This window comes from Varanus komodoensis, unplaced genomic scaffold (genome assembly GCF_004798865.1).
Source record: "Varanus komodoensis strain SLA01 unplaced genomic scaffold, ASM479886v1 scaffold13_1, whole genome shotgun sequence".
NCBI classification, from domain to species: domain Eukaryota; kingdom Metazoa; phylum Chordata; class Lepidosauria; order Squamata; family Varanidae; genus Varanus; species Varanus komodoensis.
In genome coordinates this window covers 11,478,911-11,496,110 of record NW_025335408.1, presented here as the reverse complement: position 1 = coordinate 11,496,110, position 17,200 = coordinate 11,478,911, and the positions used below count along the sequence as shown (strand labels likewise).

The 17,200-nt window shown below is 41.1% G+C and overlaps 1 protein-coding gene across 4 annotated transcripts in view; it reads right to left on the bottom strand.

Annotated features, from left to right (window-relative positions):
* The window catches only part of CPED1 (cadherin like and PC-esterase domain containing 1), a 111,191-nt gene that overhangs the window by 57,180 nt on the left and 36,811 nt on the right, over window positions 1-17,200 (bottom strand). For all 4 annotated transcript variants that reach the window (XM_044423116.1, XM_044423117.1, XM_044423119.1 and 1 more), the window contains 5 exons: window positions 11,079-11,214; window positions 9,387-9,540; window positions 4,281-4,423; window positions 2,610-2,682; window positions 939-1,106 (listed from right to left, as the gene is read on the bottom strand). In XM_044423116.1, coding sequence (XP_044279051.1) covers window positions 939-1,106; window positions 2,610-2,682; window positions 4,281-4,423; window positions 9,387-9,540; window positions 11,079-11,214 — 674 coding nt within the window. The remainder of the gene's footprint in view (window positions 1-938; window positions 1,107-2,609; window positions 2,683-4,280; window positions 4,424-9,386; window positions 9,541-11,078; window positions 11,215-17,200) is intronic.

The following is a 17,200-nucleotide window of genomic DNA, read 5'->3' as shown; positions in this document are numbered from 1 at the left end:
AAATGCTACAACATTAGAAGCATGGTGAGCCCACTGTATGCTCAGGAGCCTCCAGATAACATCCGCACATTTCCAAAAGCCCGATGCACACTGCACCACAGCTCAAAGGATAACCCAGCTGTGAGTGAAAAACAGTATGATCTACTAGCAGTACACTAATTAGTCACAGGACCATAATCAGTAGCTAGCATTAACTAGAGAAAATGCTTCTGCTGCAAATTAGAGGCCAGACGTTGGATAACTTTCTGGGATAAATAGGCTCATATCAGCATTAACCATGGTTAACACTGGTGCCAAAGTCACCACGGTTGAGGGTGGCAGGGGGATTTTTGTGGTAAAGAAGTGCCGGGGGTGGAAGGAAAGCAATCTTACTCCCAGATATACAGTAGAAGACAAATACAAAGGTATTTCTACTGGATGTTTTGATTCATTCAGGTGAGGGGATGGTGAAGAGAATCCACCCTTGAGAAAAGAACCTTCAAGGTGAGGGAACAAATACCCCCAAGGCCTATTCCCAGTCTTCTAACCATTGTTAATGGTGTTATGTCTGCCTTGACCCTGGATTTAGAATTTCCAGAGGTATAAAAATGATAGGTACATCTTAATGGAATATGATTGAAACCTGAAAATATGTAAAATAATAAGACTACTGATTTCAACTCTCCAGCTGAGCCAATTACAATATTTAATGCTTTTTGCCAGCAGGTGAGACACTTTGATTAGACTTATTGCAATTCAAGTACAGTGGTATAGCAAAATACAGCAAGAGGCTTTTGTGAACAGATGCTCCGTGTTTGGCCCTCAAGAATTGTTCTGTGCATTCTTTTGCTGCTCCTGTGGAGTTATGACACACTCATGCCACTTTAAAACAGTGGCAACCTAACAGTCCTGGTAAATAAATGGCATTTATTATAAAATTAGGGTATATTCACACATACCCTAAGTCCTGATGATTGATATACATTCCGTAAAGCCACAAGGAAAGCAGAAGAGGAAACCTGATTTGATAAGAGAATTCTGAAAGCGTCATCCAGAAGAGTTTCTTTAAAAGTTTGGTCCTGGTAATCTGAATCTTCATCAGCTTCAAAGTCAAAGTGTTCATGTATCTAGGAAGTGTAGACATCATTTTTGTCAAAATCATTGCCTGCAACATCTACAGAATGACTAAAAATATGGAAATCATCTAGAACTGTTTGTTTGGGAATAATGGACATGAGAATATGTACATTGGCTGGGAACATAGGAACCCTATGTGTAAAGAAAGGTGCATCCACACTTGGAACACAGGAAACTTCTTAAACCAATGATCTTACATCAGACCATTGGTCTATTCAGCCCAGGACCATTTACACTGTGGACTAGGCAGCACATGACCCGTGGATGGCCACCCCCTGCCCCCTGGTGGCCACTACCCACCATCCCCAGGCCAATTGCAGGAGTGAAAAAATAAATATTCTTCCAAAAAATGAAAGAGACAGATTTAGTAGTACATAGTGGTTTAGTGATTTTTGTAGTAAATCTCTAATTTGTTGTGTTTGCTTCCAAGTATGGTCCATGGATGGAGGGGGCAGCTTTCGGGAGGCATAAATGAACTCCCCAAAATCTTCTGCAGTTATTCAGCACTGATCTACATTGACTGGCAGAACTTCTCCAGGGTGTCAGGCATAGATCCTTCACAACTGTACCCAAAGATATCAGAGCCATCTGCATGTGAGCAAGTGCTCTGCTGCTGAAGTACAGTCCTGTCCCTAAATGTAAGAGGAGTCTCCAGAGTTTAACATTTATTTAACATTTATTTTATGCATTTTATTGCAGTGTTTTGGCTCAATGGGGCCTTCATAGAGGCTATCAATCACAAAACAGTACATGAATGAAACCAGGCTCATATTACAGTAAGAAAAATGAGCACCCCCATTTCTATAAAATGTAGCAAAATAGAATATGTACCAATAATCAATACAATGCAGCTGTGGGGACATGGCTGCTGCTGAAATTCACATCCTGACTTTAGCCTGAAACGGGCATAGAGAAGTGTCTGATGAGTTTTCGGATAAAGTTGGTTTTGAAGCCAGGATGCTACACCTGCTAAGGCTTTCTCTTGTGTCTCCATAAACTCATCAAGTTTACTTTGCTTGTCGGGCTGTGTCTGTTGCTTTGACTTGGTGCTATAATCTGCTCATTGTAATGTTCTCTGGTCCTTTGAGAACAACTTGGATAAAATTACAAGTGTTTATAAAGGGTGGAATGCAGGCAGTTTATGTCTTTTGACCACTCCCAGATCTACTTAACAAGAACACAGAAAATGTCTTTATATAGCACATAAAAACATTACACTGGGACATTTTGGAAATATAAGGAAAGAATTGGTTTGTGCATGAATGTGGGGAGGTTAAAGCAATAATGGATAATCAAGGAGATCGTGAATGGCTCAATGAGAGAGGCAGAACACCAAGTATCTTTATGCCACATGTAGACTTTCAATATGATTAGAACCATGTGGAATCAACTCACATTCTTTTACATAATGCAACTTGCTTTGTATAATGAAAATTCTCCTATTCAGGGCTATTTAGTTGCTCATGTGAGGAATTTCTTAGATACTTGCTTACCTCAAGGATAGAGGGATGCATGGACTGGCTGAACCCAATGTCGAAGGTTAGCATCTGAAAACACGAACTGCATCTGAAGCAAGGTGACAAATCAAAGTAGCTGATCCCATTTTCAACTTATAAGATAGTAGTAAAATATTTTTTCAGAAAGCTCCCTCCCCTTTGAGTAATGTATGTGGTTTATTTGTTCCCCAATGGCAGCATATGGTTGGGCAGGTGACAGGGTGAGGGTGGGTGAGGCATCAATTGGTAAGGTGGGTATTGCCCATATGCAAAAATAGAGCCTGTTTTTGGCACATTTAAAAGTTGGATCAACTTTCAGCTGTATCCAAGTTCATTTATTTTAATAGGTCTACTCTAGGTAGGACTAATACAATCCTTACAAGAAACTTGGCATGTTCAACCCTGAGAAAAGAAGAGTGAGGGATGACATGCTAAGTACCTGAAAGGCTGTTACAAAGAGGAAGGTCAAGATCTGTTCTTGCTGATAGCAGAGTGCAGGGCACAGAATAATCAAGTCAAGCTGCAACAACCCAGATTCAGACTAGATATGCAGAAAAGCTTCCTCACTGTCAGGGCAATATGCCAGTGGAACCAGTTGCCAGTGAGGTGGAGGGCTCTCCCATGCTAGAGACATTCAGAAAGAAACTGGACAGCCATCTGAGTGGGATGGTGTAAATTGGTATCCTGCAACAGCAGGGGGTTGGCCCTTTCCAACTCTAATGTTCTATGATTCTGTGAAACAATAAAACTGGTTTCAGAGGGCGTATTCAAAAAAAACACTTTTGTGTGTGTGCTAGTTTCTGTTTTTGCTGTCACTTTTACAAAACCATTTAATCTAAGCTCTTTCAAAAAAAAAAAAATCCATGTAAAGACTCCAGTTTTGGAATCTAAGGCTGTTTCACAGCAAGAACAAGCATCTGCCAAAGTTATATTACTGACAGGAACAGACAGTTCTCTGATATATTACAAAACTATGCTGTTCCATAAATCTCCAAGTGAATTATACATGCCACCAACAGTTCTGAACTGATCATTTAGCTCCAAACTTGTTGGGACAACAATTTCATATTCAGAGTTCAAACCATCTTACAGAATGGAACCCTAAACATGTGGGTAAACAGCCTGCAGCTTGGAAATGAATGTTGAGTTAAAAACTCAGGCATTTTCCAACTTTGTTATTGTCACAACCCTCCACACAAGTCTAGTTGCTTCCATAAGGACATCAAATTGTGCCAGAAAATACATAATAGTGCTATGCCAGCCAGGATACAAACAACTCATAGTTTATTTGGCATTATATTTGTTTAGATTAAATCCAAATTTTATTGTGGCTCTGAGCACCTCATTGGTTGGTTTAATTACATGCACTTGATTAGTGGCTAGAATGCAGAATTCCAAACCACAAGACATATTTTCATTAATAACAACAGATAGTGCCTAAACTGTTACTGCTGTTCCAATTCTTTTTCAGTCAGCTACACAATGACCTCCCAAAAATTACTTCTAGGCCTATTTTTTTAAAAAATCAAACATTCAAATCTGACCATCAAGAAAGGGCTGCATGGCACCACTGTTTTCTACTCCTTGGGAGGCAAATTCGGTGTGCTCTCATATTGCAAAGGAGAACTCTTCAGCAAATTTAAAATTTGTTCCTGGTCCTCCACTTACTGAATGGAGGCCTTTGGTCCAGATGAAGGTGCTTGGCTGAAAACTTCAGTTATCAACAAGAGTCTTCTTATGGCCTCTTTCACATCATCGAAAGCCTGCTGTGGAGAACTGGCTGCCAAGAAGTTTTCAAAAAAGGTGTGTAGCTGCAAAAGGAAAACAAATAAAAGGGTTCAAAAAACACTGAAGCATATCACATTTCTTTCAAACCTCAGAATTCTCAGCATTTAAGTGTTCATCTTAATGCTGCCATCTCCCAGTTTAAGTAAACAATAGATGAAAAGCCCACTAAGAATTCCAGAAGTAGGAGTCTAAGAGCTTTTCTGCACAAAGCATTTCTTGTGCCCTGGGACTCTTTACTCATGGCTGTTCACAGGTCCTTTAGGTGGCACTGTGATCCTCCAGTGTTGCCACTGTTTTTTAAGAATACTTCCCTGATTTATTTATTTATTTGGAACAGAAGAAATGGGGTATATTTCCTGTGGTTAATAAAAGGTATTTCCCTCCTATAGCACAGCATTCCCTCAAGGTAACAGAAAATCAGGAAAGGAAAGGCATTTTGTACAGAGTTCAATTCTGCGATGAACTGAAACGTAGGCACAACGAATAAGAGCCTTGCGTGGAAAGGTTCTAGAAAGTTTATTCTGTGTAGCTTTTGTTCCTTCTGCAGCTGTTGTCCAGGCATCCTTGGAAATGTGATCAAATGGGGAAAGTATATATCTGGCAATGCAATCAGGATAAATCCAGAAGAGAGCTGGCAGTTGTAGAACTCACTGCTGCTGTATGTTTAGCGGTGGATCATGCATTTTGCCACATGTTTGCGTATCTGATGACAGTGGTTATGCAAAAACTTGGAAAAATGACATGGTGAAACATCCCTGAGCTTCAGTTTAAAATGCTGCAGACTGAACTTTGGATCTTTCTTATTTATTTATTGTATTATTTATTTAGGATATTTCTAGGCCGTCCAATCACTCTGAGTCTCTGGATGGCTCACAACAGACTTTTCTTAGACTTTTCCTCTGGTTCTGTCTCTCTGAAACACATTGTGAATCTTCATACCGCATCCTTTCCCCAGCCTCCTCTTTTTCTTTAGCTATTCTAACGATGAATAGTAAAGAACGTGTTTTTGACATGGCCAACTAACCAGTAAAAGCATATTACAGAGGCAAGACATAATTAATGTACAGAGTTCACTGCCAGAGAAGTAGAAATGACCACTAGATGACTTGTTGAAAAGGAACGGATAATTTCATGGGAGGGTAGGTCTGTCAGTGGCCATTTGATCCATGAAATCTCCATGTTCTAAAGTGAACAAAACTCTTCCTTTCAAGTCATGATGAAAAGGCAAGATGCATTTCTCTCTTACATCTTGCCAGCCTTGTATGCTTTCCAGACCATCTGGCTGGCCACTGTTGGGAAAGATCACTTCAATTAATTAGATCTTCAGTCTTCTTATCATCATAAGGTAGAAAAGAAGGCTGGGAATATTTCTCCTTATAAAGAAGCCTTCCCCAATCTGGGTCCTTCCAGATATGCTGGGCTTTCAGTTTCATCAACTGACAAGGATGGAAGACGCAGTCTTACACATGTAAAAGGGTTCTGTGTGGAGAAGGCTGGTGTAAAACATATGTGTTTTCAGAACTGCACTTAAACAAAGTGGAGTGCTGACAGGGTCCAGTCCTGGGCCCAGTGCTCTTCAACATCTCTATTCATGATTTAGATGAGGAAGTACAAGGAAAGATAATCTGCAGACAATACAAAACTGGGTGGAATGGGAACACCCTAGAGGACAGAATGAAGATCCAGGGTGACCTTGATAAACTTGAATGCTGGGCTGAAAGCAACAGAATGCGATTCAATAGGGACAAGTGCCAAGTCTTCCACCTAGGAAAAAGAAACCAAACTCATCAATATAAGATGGGGAAGACGTGGCTCAACAGAACTGAAAAAGAAAAAGTCCTTGGAGTTATTGTGGACAATAGGCTAAATATGAGCCGACAATGTGATGCAGCTGCAAAAAAGGGCAAACACTATTTTGGGATGCATTAACAGAAGTTCATGAGAAGTAGTTGTGTCCCTTTACTCCTCACTAGACAGACTTTATCAGGAATGCTGTGTCCAGTTCTGGGCATCAAGATTTAAGAAAGATGCAGAAAAATTAGAGAGGGTCCAGAGGAGGGCAACAAAAATAATCCAGGGTTTGGAAACACTGCTCTATGAACAGATACTGAGAGAACAGGGCATCTTCAGCCTTAAGAAGAGGAGCGGGGACATGATATCCTTATATAAGTACCTCAAAGGCTGTCACAAATAGGAAGGTCAAGATCTCTTCTTACTGATGCCAGAGTGTAGGACATGGAATAATCAATTCAAGATGTGGCAACCCAGATTCAAGCTAGATATCAGGAAAAGTTTCCGCACTGTCAAAGCGATACAACAGTGGAAACTGGACAGCCATCTGAGTATAAACTGGTATCCTGTAACAGCAGGGGGTTGGACCTGATGGCCTTCATGGCCCCTTCCAGCTCTACTATTCTATGATTCTATGATTAAATGTGTTCCTTCAGAAGGTGTCCTCTTTTCTTCCAGCCAGGGCAGCACAAATTTTGTGTCTCTTCTGAGCAGTTAGAAGATGTGTGCAGTGGTGGCTTGCAGGGCTGGATCAAGAGTTCCCATTCCATGCCAAATCACAAGCGAGTGAACAGCAAGCATTCAAGCCTATTCCAGGACATCTTCTGATTAGCAAAGCTGGAACCCCACAAATGAGATGAAAACCTTGTAAATGCCCCCTATTTTATGTCATCCTTTCCCTCTCAACACTTTTTCAGTGCTTTTCCAGTTGTCCCTGAACCCAGCTACAGGTCTTTCCGGGGGAAACGAAACACAACGGGCAAAGTAGATAGTCTCTGAGCTTCCACTGTCTCCTCTGTTGCTCTGAAGAATTCATCCTACATTTTGTAGCATGGTAAATCTTGTTTTAACAAAGTGGGTCATAGTCCCTCCTTCCATCACCATAGCCAACACCTGGCTTTTAATTTTCATTATTTGTTTGTTCATTTTGTTTATATCTTGGCTTTTTCCCTGCAAGGAACCCCGGATGGCATATATAGTCCTGCCCCCCATTTTCTTCCCACAACAACTCAGTAGAGTACACTGTGAGTCAGCGAGTGGCCCAAAGTCACCCAGTGAGTTTCATGCCCAAGTGGGGACAAGAATGTGGGACTCTCCAGCCCCAGGCAACACTCTCACAACCACACTGCACTACTTTCTTATTAAGCAAGTCATAACAAGAAAGTAAGGCTTCTCTTTGATCACACTGTCTGATTGTTCTGCTATGGAAGCTCAGTTTAAAAACAGATCACAGCAGTCAAAGGAGATTTAGATTACATTTGTAATGTTCAGCCTAGATGAAATAAAGACTCTAACTAACACACGGATTCCACCTATTGGACGCTGAAAGAACTGGCTACAGGATAACTTGGAAAAGAAATGGAACATAAATATTGCTATGCAAAGAAGACAAGTAAAAACTTTGGTGAAAACTTCAAAAAAGTAGTCTGTACTACTATTCTCTGCACATCACTAATGTATTTCAAGAAGGTGACATCATGCTGAATCATGAATTAAGATGGCTTTTCCTGTATATGTGCAAACCCAATATTTTTTTCAGTATGTCTTAGCTCAAAAGAATTCTTTGCATGAATGAAAAATGTTTCCATTCATGCTGGAATGGGCTTCTGAGTTCCACCAATTCTGTTTTCTGACTACAATTGCCAGCTTTTCAAATACAGTTTGGAAGGGCCTTGGAGGAGCCCAGGAACAGCTCTGGGCATTGCCATGGAGCTATTAAGGATGAACGGGCCTTCTCTGTTTCTGGTCACTGAAGAGCTATTAGAACTTCTGCTGCAGTAGGACAAAAGCCAAAGAAGTTTATTCCACAATAATTTTCTTTCCACTGTCCTTGAACAGTGCACAGGACTTAGTACTATAGCCATAAAGAACGAAAAATAGACCCAGAAAAGTAACTTCAAAGAACACCAAATGCAATTGTGTAGTCATTCATCATTAGGTTCAAGTGCTGACTAGAATGTCATCAATTTTTCCACCATAAATGTATTATTGTGCCTTACCCTCTACTGTTTACAGCTCACTTGGTTATAAATGAAATCCTAGTTGTTATGAAGCAAAAATCTCTGGTTATTTCCATTAAATTGCCCTAAGCATGGGATGAATCACCCACTCAGGATCCAGGTCAGGGTGTAGCTTGCAGCTTACTACATAAATGCCTTAATTAATGTGTTGTAATGCAAGGGTGGATGCTGAGAGCAAATCCATTTTATTGCAGTTCACTGAACTCTCAATTTTGGGTGACACATGGACATCACCCCTGGCTGTCTCTGTTTGGTGGGCTTTTGGCAGCATTTCTAGGGTCCTTGGGGGCATCTACTATTCTTACTCTTTGGGGACTTTCCAAAGGTGGGGTTTCTTCCCTCTTGGGCTGAACATGGCACCTGTTCTTAGTCAAAGGTCTAAATTGCTATTTCTGCATAGAATTCAAAGCTGGTTTACATATGATGAACTGCAATAGCACAACCTGGAAGCTACTAGAAGAACAGTGGCCATGTTTTCTTCATTCGGGATGGCTCCCAGTTGCCAGTTAGTGAAAAGGGATTTATTCCATAGATCCTACATGAGCATCAAGGGAAAGGGCCACATCCTGTCCTGTGCACTACCTCTAGACTGCAAGATGATTGCTCCTGGTTCCTTGTCCTGTATTTGCTTAAGCTTAGGTATAAGTAAAAAGGCTATGCAGTTGCTGCACATACTACAAAATTTAGATGTGGGCTGATGATCCAAATCAGCAACTGCCTCTCCTTTGATCTGTTGTTTTAGAACCAGGTAGTATCATCTCTAGAAAGTTACTGGACCCCTGGAAGGCCCCATACATGACTGATGGGCTGCATTTCACAAGTAGTAAAGATCTGAAAGATCATGTTACATTAACCTCTATGAGAAAATCTAGATGGAAAAGGAAAACAAAAGAAAACCAAACTAAATCTAACAAACAACCCCAGAGCTTTTCAATCGCACTGAAAAACATTTTACCTTGATCGTACAGTGCTTCTTCTTGGGTGGATGCCAGGCAATACCAGTTGAATGAATGAATGCTCTTAAAGGTGTTAATGATGTTACCAGTACATACACTTTGATGATGATTCTAAAGGTTTCTTTGTGGTCAACTTCAGTGGGTATCTTCTGTCTGGAATATTAGAACACAATGTTATAGAAATTTATTTATTTATTTATTTATTTATTTATTTATTTATTTATTTATTTATTTATTTATTTAAAACTTTTCTATGCCATCCCTTATGCCTTGGCATCTCAGGATGGCTCACAATACATAAAATTGAAATACAGTAAAATCACATTTATAAATGACATAATTCAATAAAAGTTTACATAAAAGACAAAATCAAAGTGACTGTTCAAAATGATAAAATACTAATTTTTAAAATAATGATTAAATACAAAGGTTTTGACCTGGTACTAGAAAGAATATAAACTCAGCACCAGGTGTACCTCTCCAGGGAGCACATTCCACAATCTGGGCACCACCGCAGAGACGGCCCTGCTCCGGGTATATGTTTTCTTTATCTCCTTCAGGGAGGGTTCCCAGAGCAGAGCCTCTTTCACAGATCTTAAGGGGCGGGAGGGCATGTAAGGGAAGAGGCGCTCCTTCAGGTATCCTGGTCCCAAGCCATTCAGGGCTTTATAGGTTAAAATCAGCACCTTGAATGGGCCTGCACTTCAACCAGAAGCCAGTGTAGCTGGTAGAGGACCGGCGTTATGTGAGAATAACGACTGGTCCCCGTCAGCAGCCTGGCAGCTCTGTTCTGTACCAGCTGGAGTATCTGGACCGTTTTCAAGGGCAGTCCCACGTACAGCACATTACAATAATACAACTGGGAGGTTACCAGAGCATGACTCACCATTGCTAGGATTCCTTTCTATAAAATGGTCTTAGAAGTTGCCATTATACTGACAGAAGGATGGTGCCAAATTTGTCCTTCTGGGTGGAGGTAATGGTGTCTAATGAGACCCTTCCAGTGCGCACCCAAGACAGTTTTCACCTGAGGCAGAATCCAAATGGCTCCCTCTTCACTACTGAGACACCATTTCTTGCCTTCCTCTATTACCTCTGAGGCCGGTTGCTTCACCATGCTGCACAGCCAGACTAGCCCTGGATTTGCTGCCGATTTGATAGCTGTGTTAATTAATTTCTTAATCAATCCCACAGGCATTGTTTTACAAAGCTGCCATGAGGTAAGGACAAATATGTTCTCCTCTGCCACAGGAGAAGTATGTTCCAAAGACTCTGAAGAAGACTTGTGTGTTTTTCTCTACTGGATCTGCCCGTGGTGCTGAACCTACTCTGGCACTGTTCAGGACCATGGATAGTTCCTAGGAAGCTCCTATACTTCTGAAAAGCAAAGCTGCAATGGATGAGGAGCCCCTCTGACATCAGGCTCCCCAGGGTTCCTGACAAAAGCATGGCCTTTCTGCTCTGCATTTCCCAGGATAACTGAAAAATAAAGGTGGAAAGTATTTGCAGAGGTTAACTGGTGATGTGCTACAGGGAGGTGCTTTTACATATTGAAAATGAAGAGGGCAATTAGTGGATAGGGAAAGAATTATGCATGTCTTTCTCCTTGCAGTTACTCCCACTAGTCCCTGTATGTTGCTGATAATTCCACCCTCAAATATTCTGTTAAGAACATAAACCCATTCTCTTACTGCTGAATTTTCTTCATTGGCCAACGCAGCATTTGAGTCAGATTTGTCATTTTGTTATCATCGTGGGGCTTCACAGTGCGAAGAGGTATGAGGTTTGATTCTGGGCAAGCAGGAAGAGCAATTGGAAGATGCAATTCTGAGCAGAGAAGAAACATCCAAATTAGAAGATGGGTGGAAGTAGAGAATGCTTTTCCTTTCAAGAACTGCAAAGAAATCTATTTTTTAATCAATATTTTCCCCACCTTTTAAAACCTTTCATAGTGCAATGCGATTTATATTTTTGATTCCCTCTTTTGCTGTCACTTGTTATATTGATGTTCTTCTTTCAAAAAGTTTGGAGTGGCCTACATAGGATTGCCAATATTGATCCATGCAGGTATCTTTTAGGTCCAAATCTGCCTAGCTTATGCCATATTGATAAAGGCAAAGAATTAACCAACCACAGACCATTTACCTTGCTACCTTGTTGCATTCATTGCATCAAAACAGAAACCACATACTATTTGCTAAATGCAGAACAATAAAATATTAATTTTGAAAGTCACTTGAAAGTCACTCCAAGAGATGTCAATCATGCTCACCCTGGAATCATTATGCAATGGATTGTGGCCATCAGGGAAAAAATCAGAAAAAATGGCTTAATTGAAATAGTAGGTGTTAAGCCCCTAAATACACTTGAGGCAGTAACACTCCGTATATTTTTCTGGGGAGTAAGCCTCACTGAGAAAAGTGACTAGTACTTTTGAGTAAACATGCACAGGATTGGACTGAAAATCCCATTCATTCCCATGGAACTTAAGATACCTTTGCATGTTGCATGATATGGGACATGAAGTGAAATTACTGGAGCATTTTGAATAGAAAGCAGTAGATTCTGTGCACTGTGGCTTTAGCAACGTGTTCACTGAAGTTATCTGCAGAAATGGAAGTGCAGCGATACTGTGATGAGATCTGCCAGCAGAGGGTGTTCTCCTTCTTTGCTTTCACCCGTCTTTGTCACAAAGCCTTTTTTGTTCATATGTGGTGTGGCTTTTATTAACCAGAGCGAAGTCCATTTTTAGACATTTCCAAATGCTTAAGTAAGGGAGAAGTCAAACTGTTCCTATTATTCCCAGATCTCATTACTTAGCATGAGACCACACAGTGCTAAGCTTATTAAGTGATTAGTACAACTTGCCCTTAAACAGATTCATTTTATTTCAATTTGCCAACATAAAATCATAAAGGAGGCTATAGGATTTCTAACGATTCCCCAAGAATAAGGCTTTGGTGACAAAAATGCTGTTCACAACTGTGCATGATCCGAAGTAGTTTGCCAAGGTATAGACATTAGTCACAGTGCTCTGACGACAGTTATGGAGACTGCAGACTGAATGAGCCCCAGGTGGTCGGCATTGCAGGCATCAGATAACTCCTGGCATGCTGGGGCAAAGAAGCAACAGCTGACCCGCATCTCTGAAAACCCGAAGACTGGCTGCAACAAAAATGTGTTGATGTGCGACAGAAACACAGGTCTCTGAGCTGGCAGGGAGCAGAAATACGAGTAAAGTGACTTGTTCAGTCTGCAATCACCATTTGGAAACCGAGCCTCCACTGGATTTGACAAATTCCTAATGTGCTTGGTAAATTCCTGCACTGCCTTCTGCAGGGTGCCATTTCCCTTAGTCCAGGTTAATGTTTTCCTATAGCCTGAGTCATTAGCTACAAGAGCCAGTTCATGGAATTATTCCCCAAAGTCCTCCAGCAGACCTCACGAGAACCACTGATCAGGAGATGCTGGCATCTGACAGGAAGCTGGCTTCACGCCATCAGCCAATAGTGAAGAAGAGACAGGCCTGAGATGTGCATAAGGCTGAATGGGTCTCCCCATAAGCAATTTGAAATGTGTTGCACCCTGCGCACCTCTGTGTAAATTGTCCTCGGGTAGCATGACATGGAAATACCCTCAAAGTACACATAACAGCAGCAAAAGCACATTTAGACTGCAGTATTTAATGTTGGCAGTTCCCTTCCAATTTGTGTTAATAATTGACAGAGTTTTTCAGCTCCACTCATTAGGTTATGTGCAAGTTTAAGCAAAAATCAGTCCCACTGATATGAGTGAGATTCCCTATGGTTATAGTCTCAGCTATCATAATTCAGTGTTCATAGAATCCAATATTGTATTTGCATACAAATCCAAGATTATATTTGCATACAAATAGCTTCATAAACTGGTTCTTAGAGAACAAGCAGGGCTGATGAAAATCTATATTAAGGCTTGAAACAACTTTTTAAAGCAATAAATAAATTTATTTGGGAGTCAGTACCATTAAAGACATGGAGATTTATTTATAGGTAACATTATGTAGGTTGTTCTGTAATGTTTGCTTAGTGGAACAGGATCATTGTTTATGTATAGTTAAGGACACGCAGTGCACGTGGCTTGGTGAGTGAATCAGAGCTGGAGTCTTTTAAACGCTACATTCCACACGCGGCAAAGGGATTAGCAAATGAACTGCCTCCCTCGGATCCGGCAAAGCAAGTGTGATCAAATGACTGTGCGAGGGACAGGACAGAAGGAGCCTTAGCAGAGGCGGCACATGGCAGCTCTCTTTGTATCAGTGCTTCCCCTGTAGACTAACTGGAACAAAAGGCCCAATTACAGAAGTCGAGAGCAGGGTATGCAAGAAGAAGATCGAAAGAAGCAAGCATCTCCCAATGTACAGTTTGTGCAAATCTATACTGAAGTTAAAAAAAGTTTCAAGATTCTGCCCCCCCCCCCCCCCCCGCCACCAAATATCTTCCGGATTTGAAACACACACCAAGGAAAAATGTTTTCGGAGTAACAAAGCCAAGGATATCTTTCTACATTTGCTTCATAAATCAAATCTGCTATAAACAGTGCAAGATCAATATCGATGGTTGCCATGGAGGAGAACACCATGTCTCTGATAAAGAGGCCTTGAGCCACAGTAACTGTGATCATCCAGCCTCTTGGTTGTTTTTATTGCAGCAGGCTAATCTGCCACTCATTTGAAAATGCTTGAAAAAAGTAGATCCTGGGTAGAACATAAACATGGGCGGGAGAAAGCAGATGAAATGCAGAGTAATTTGCATTTTCTCAGAGTCACCTCCTTTTCCATAGCTCAGGAGGGTTTGTCCTCTCCCAGTCCAATTTTGGAAAAACTCTTTGGGGATGATTTCCAGTGGTGCATGGAAGGCAAAAGGAGGTATGCTAAAAAATGCAGCACATGTTAACCTAAAACTGCCAGTAATTAAGACTTAGGATAAAGATTTTCAACAATTCAGAATAGGAAGAAACTGTGCAAAACTCAGAAAACCTCCAAATAATTGGCAGTTGTAGGAAAGGGGAAGTTGGCCAGGGGAAAGGGACATGGTGGTCTTGGAAAACCCAGAGGGCCAGACTGGGCCCTTAAGTGGCATGAACTTCGCTAGTGAACTACATTAATTTCAGTATATTTTTCATTCACTCATTCATTCATACATTATATTTGTATCCCACCTTTTTTTCTTTCAAGGAACTCAAGGAAGCTTCCGTACTTCTCCTCCTGTTCTCAATTGTATCCTCACAACAACCCTGTGAAGTAGGTTGGGCTGAGAGTCTGTGACATGGCCAAAGTCACCCAGTTGGCTCCATGGATGAGTGAGAACCAGAACTCAGATTGTCTGAGTTCCAGTCCTGTGCTTTTAACCACTACAGCACACTGGCTGTCAGATGTTTGTAGACCTCACTTTTCCTGACTCTATTTTAAGGTTTTTCTGGCTTGGTGGACGCTCATTGTGACTGCTGCTGGCCCAGAGAACTTCTGAGGAGGGTTTGGCATGTTGAAACTTGAGTTCAGTCATGCCTACACAGTAGCTGCCTCAGAAAAGTTTTGCAGCAGTACAAAGTAAAAGTGACTAAGGTAGAGGATCTCCTAGGCGGACATGTGCTGGTCCAACTTATTTTAGGCCTTTGGTCGCTCACCACTGCCATGTGGGAAGTCCCTTGAGAGAGAGTGATCATTTTTTTCATGCAGCTCTTCTGGAAAAAGTTCTCATGATAGCAAGTGAGCTAGGACCAAGAGTTGGCAATAAGTGATTTCTCAGCAGCACTTAAAACAGCTGCTGATTTGTGGCAATGGAACATAATAGCTAACTTGTATATTTAATCTCTTTTAATTCTCACTTTTGAGCTGGTTGCCAGCATATATTGCAGGTTTTTCTTCTGCAGAAGAGAAAACAGAGAAGCCTAAATATTAATTGGCTTGTCCACACAGGTGCTTTTGAACTATCTTATTGATGGTGATAAGATGGGATAAGAGAAATACAGTTTGTCCTGAAAGAGCAAAAGCGGCCCTGCAGCACTGGCTTTCTTTTTACCAGGCTTTTGCTTTATGCAAGCAGCCATCTGGTTTATTCGAGGAGGATACTGCAGCACATGAATACTTCAGGATACTGAAGCTACATGCCTTCACACAACTACTGTCCTGAACGAAGGTGGAAACATCGCATGATGAGCGGGTTGACACATCACAGAAAGCAAGGCTGCAGGATTGCCATGGTTGGTGGCAACGGAGCATATATTCCCCAGTGGACAATTTGAAACCCCAGTCAGTCCTGTTGTTTCCTGGCCAATCACATCCTCCAGCTCTAATCATACATTCCAGCAGCCCCTCAAGCAAAATCCCCTCCATTACTGAATTGTTCCCTTAGCTGCCTCTTCGTGACTGGTCTGCTGAGGTTTTGAAAGTTCTCCATCTTTCACCTCATGTCTATATTCCATCTCTTTAACATTTCCTAGTCAACCCATCACCAAAAGGGTTCTTTTAACATTAAGATTAAATGTTAATCTTAAGACCTACTTTTGCTGTAGGTCTCCACCTCTCTCTCCATGCAATTACCCACTTTCTCTAATTTCAGAAAGTAAATAGAGGGACATACAGAGCACTAAGCCGACACACACAAAGCAAGCAGTGATGTATGTATAGCTAGGAAGTAATGGGTAGTAGAGAAGAGATGCCTGGAGTGTCCCCTTCTGTTGCCACTCTTTCCATGGAAGAGCATGGTGTTTTCCAGCCATGAAGATTAAAATAGAGCTCCCAGGTCTAGAAAGAACAACTGTCAATCAATGATAGCAGAAACTATACAACAGACCATTGTTTCTTGTCATGGTTTCTGGGAAGGGTTGATATACCACAACTGGGTACAGGCAATGCAAGCTCACAATGGGGAAAAAAACATGATAGCTTGAAGTGACATATAACCCAGTCACTGGCTTCTAGGAAGCTTACTTGGTCTGTTTGGATCTGACTACCAAAGAGCGTGACCTTCTGAGACTCTCTACTTAGATTCAATACAGGCCAAGATTATCTGCTGGGAAGCCACTACATGAGGATGATAATCCCCTGGATCTGTGTTTGGACTTATTGCAGAATGAAATCCAAGCATTACTTGAGTTTTCCTTTCCTGCCTTTCCACTATAACCTCTGGTTGCACTGTGAGATAGTGAAATACTATAAATATGCAAGAGGAAATTGCACTTTTAAATGTTCATAATTTTCCCTTATCTCTGCATTTACTGTTCTCTAAACAAATTTTCTGAAAGTGCCAATGAAACACAGAAGCAAAATTGGAGGGTCACTGTTTTGCCTGAAAAACTAATAAGCAAATGTGAGTGAGGAATAGCAAGCACTCAATATATGCCTCATTTATGTGCTGCTTATAGACTTCTTCAAGGTACTAATTGTGAAAATGCTACAGGAACTGCCTTTGGTTTTCACATGTGATCTGAATCAGAACACTGAGACCCTACAGTGGGATACTAAAAGAATCAGGTGCTCAAATATTGGAGGTTCGTGGGTATTTGAAAATGAAGAACACCAAGCTGTGTAGCCTTATCTTATTTCCCTTCAGGAAGTTAAGGATTTCCTTTGATAGCAGTTGCATGCGGTCCTGCTCAGCAGGAATAGCAATAGATAAAATAAAACAAGTCCTCTTGCTTTACTTGGCACCTCTGAGTCTTTGCTATCAAATTGGTTCCAACATAATTCGTAAATTAGTTCAGTATTTGAAGAGATATCATGACATGAACATCCATCTGTGCATTTCATAGACAAGCTGCCCAGCTGCTTTTTTCA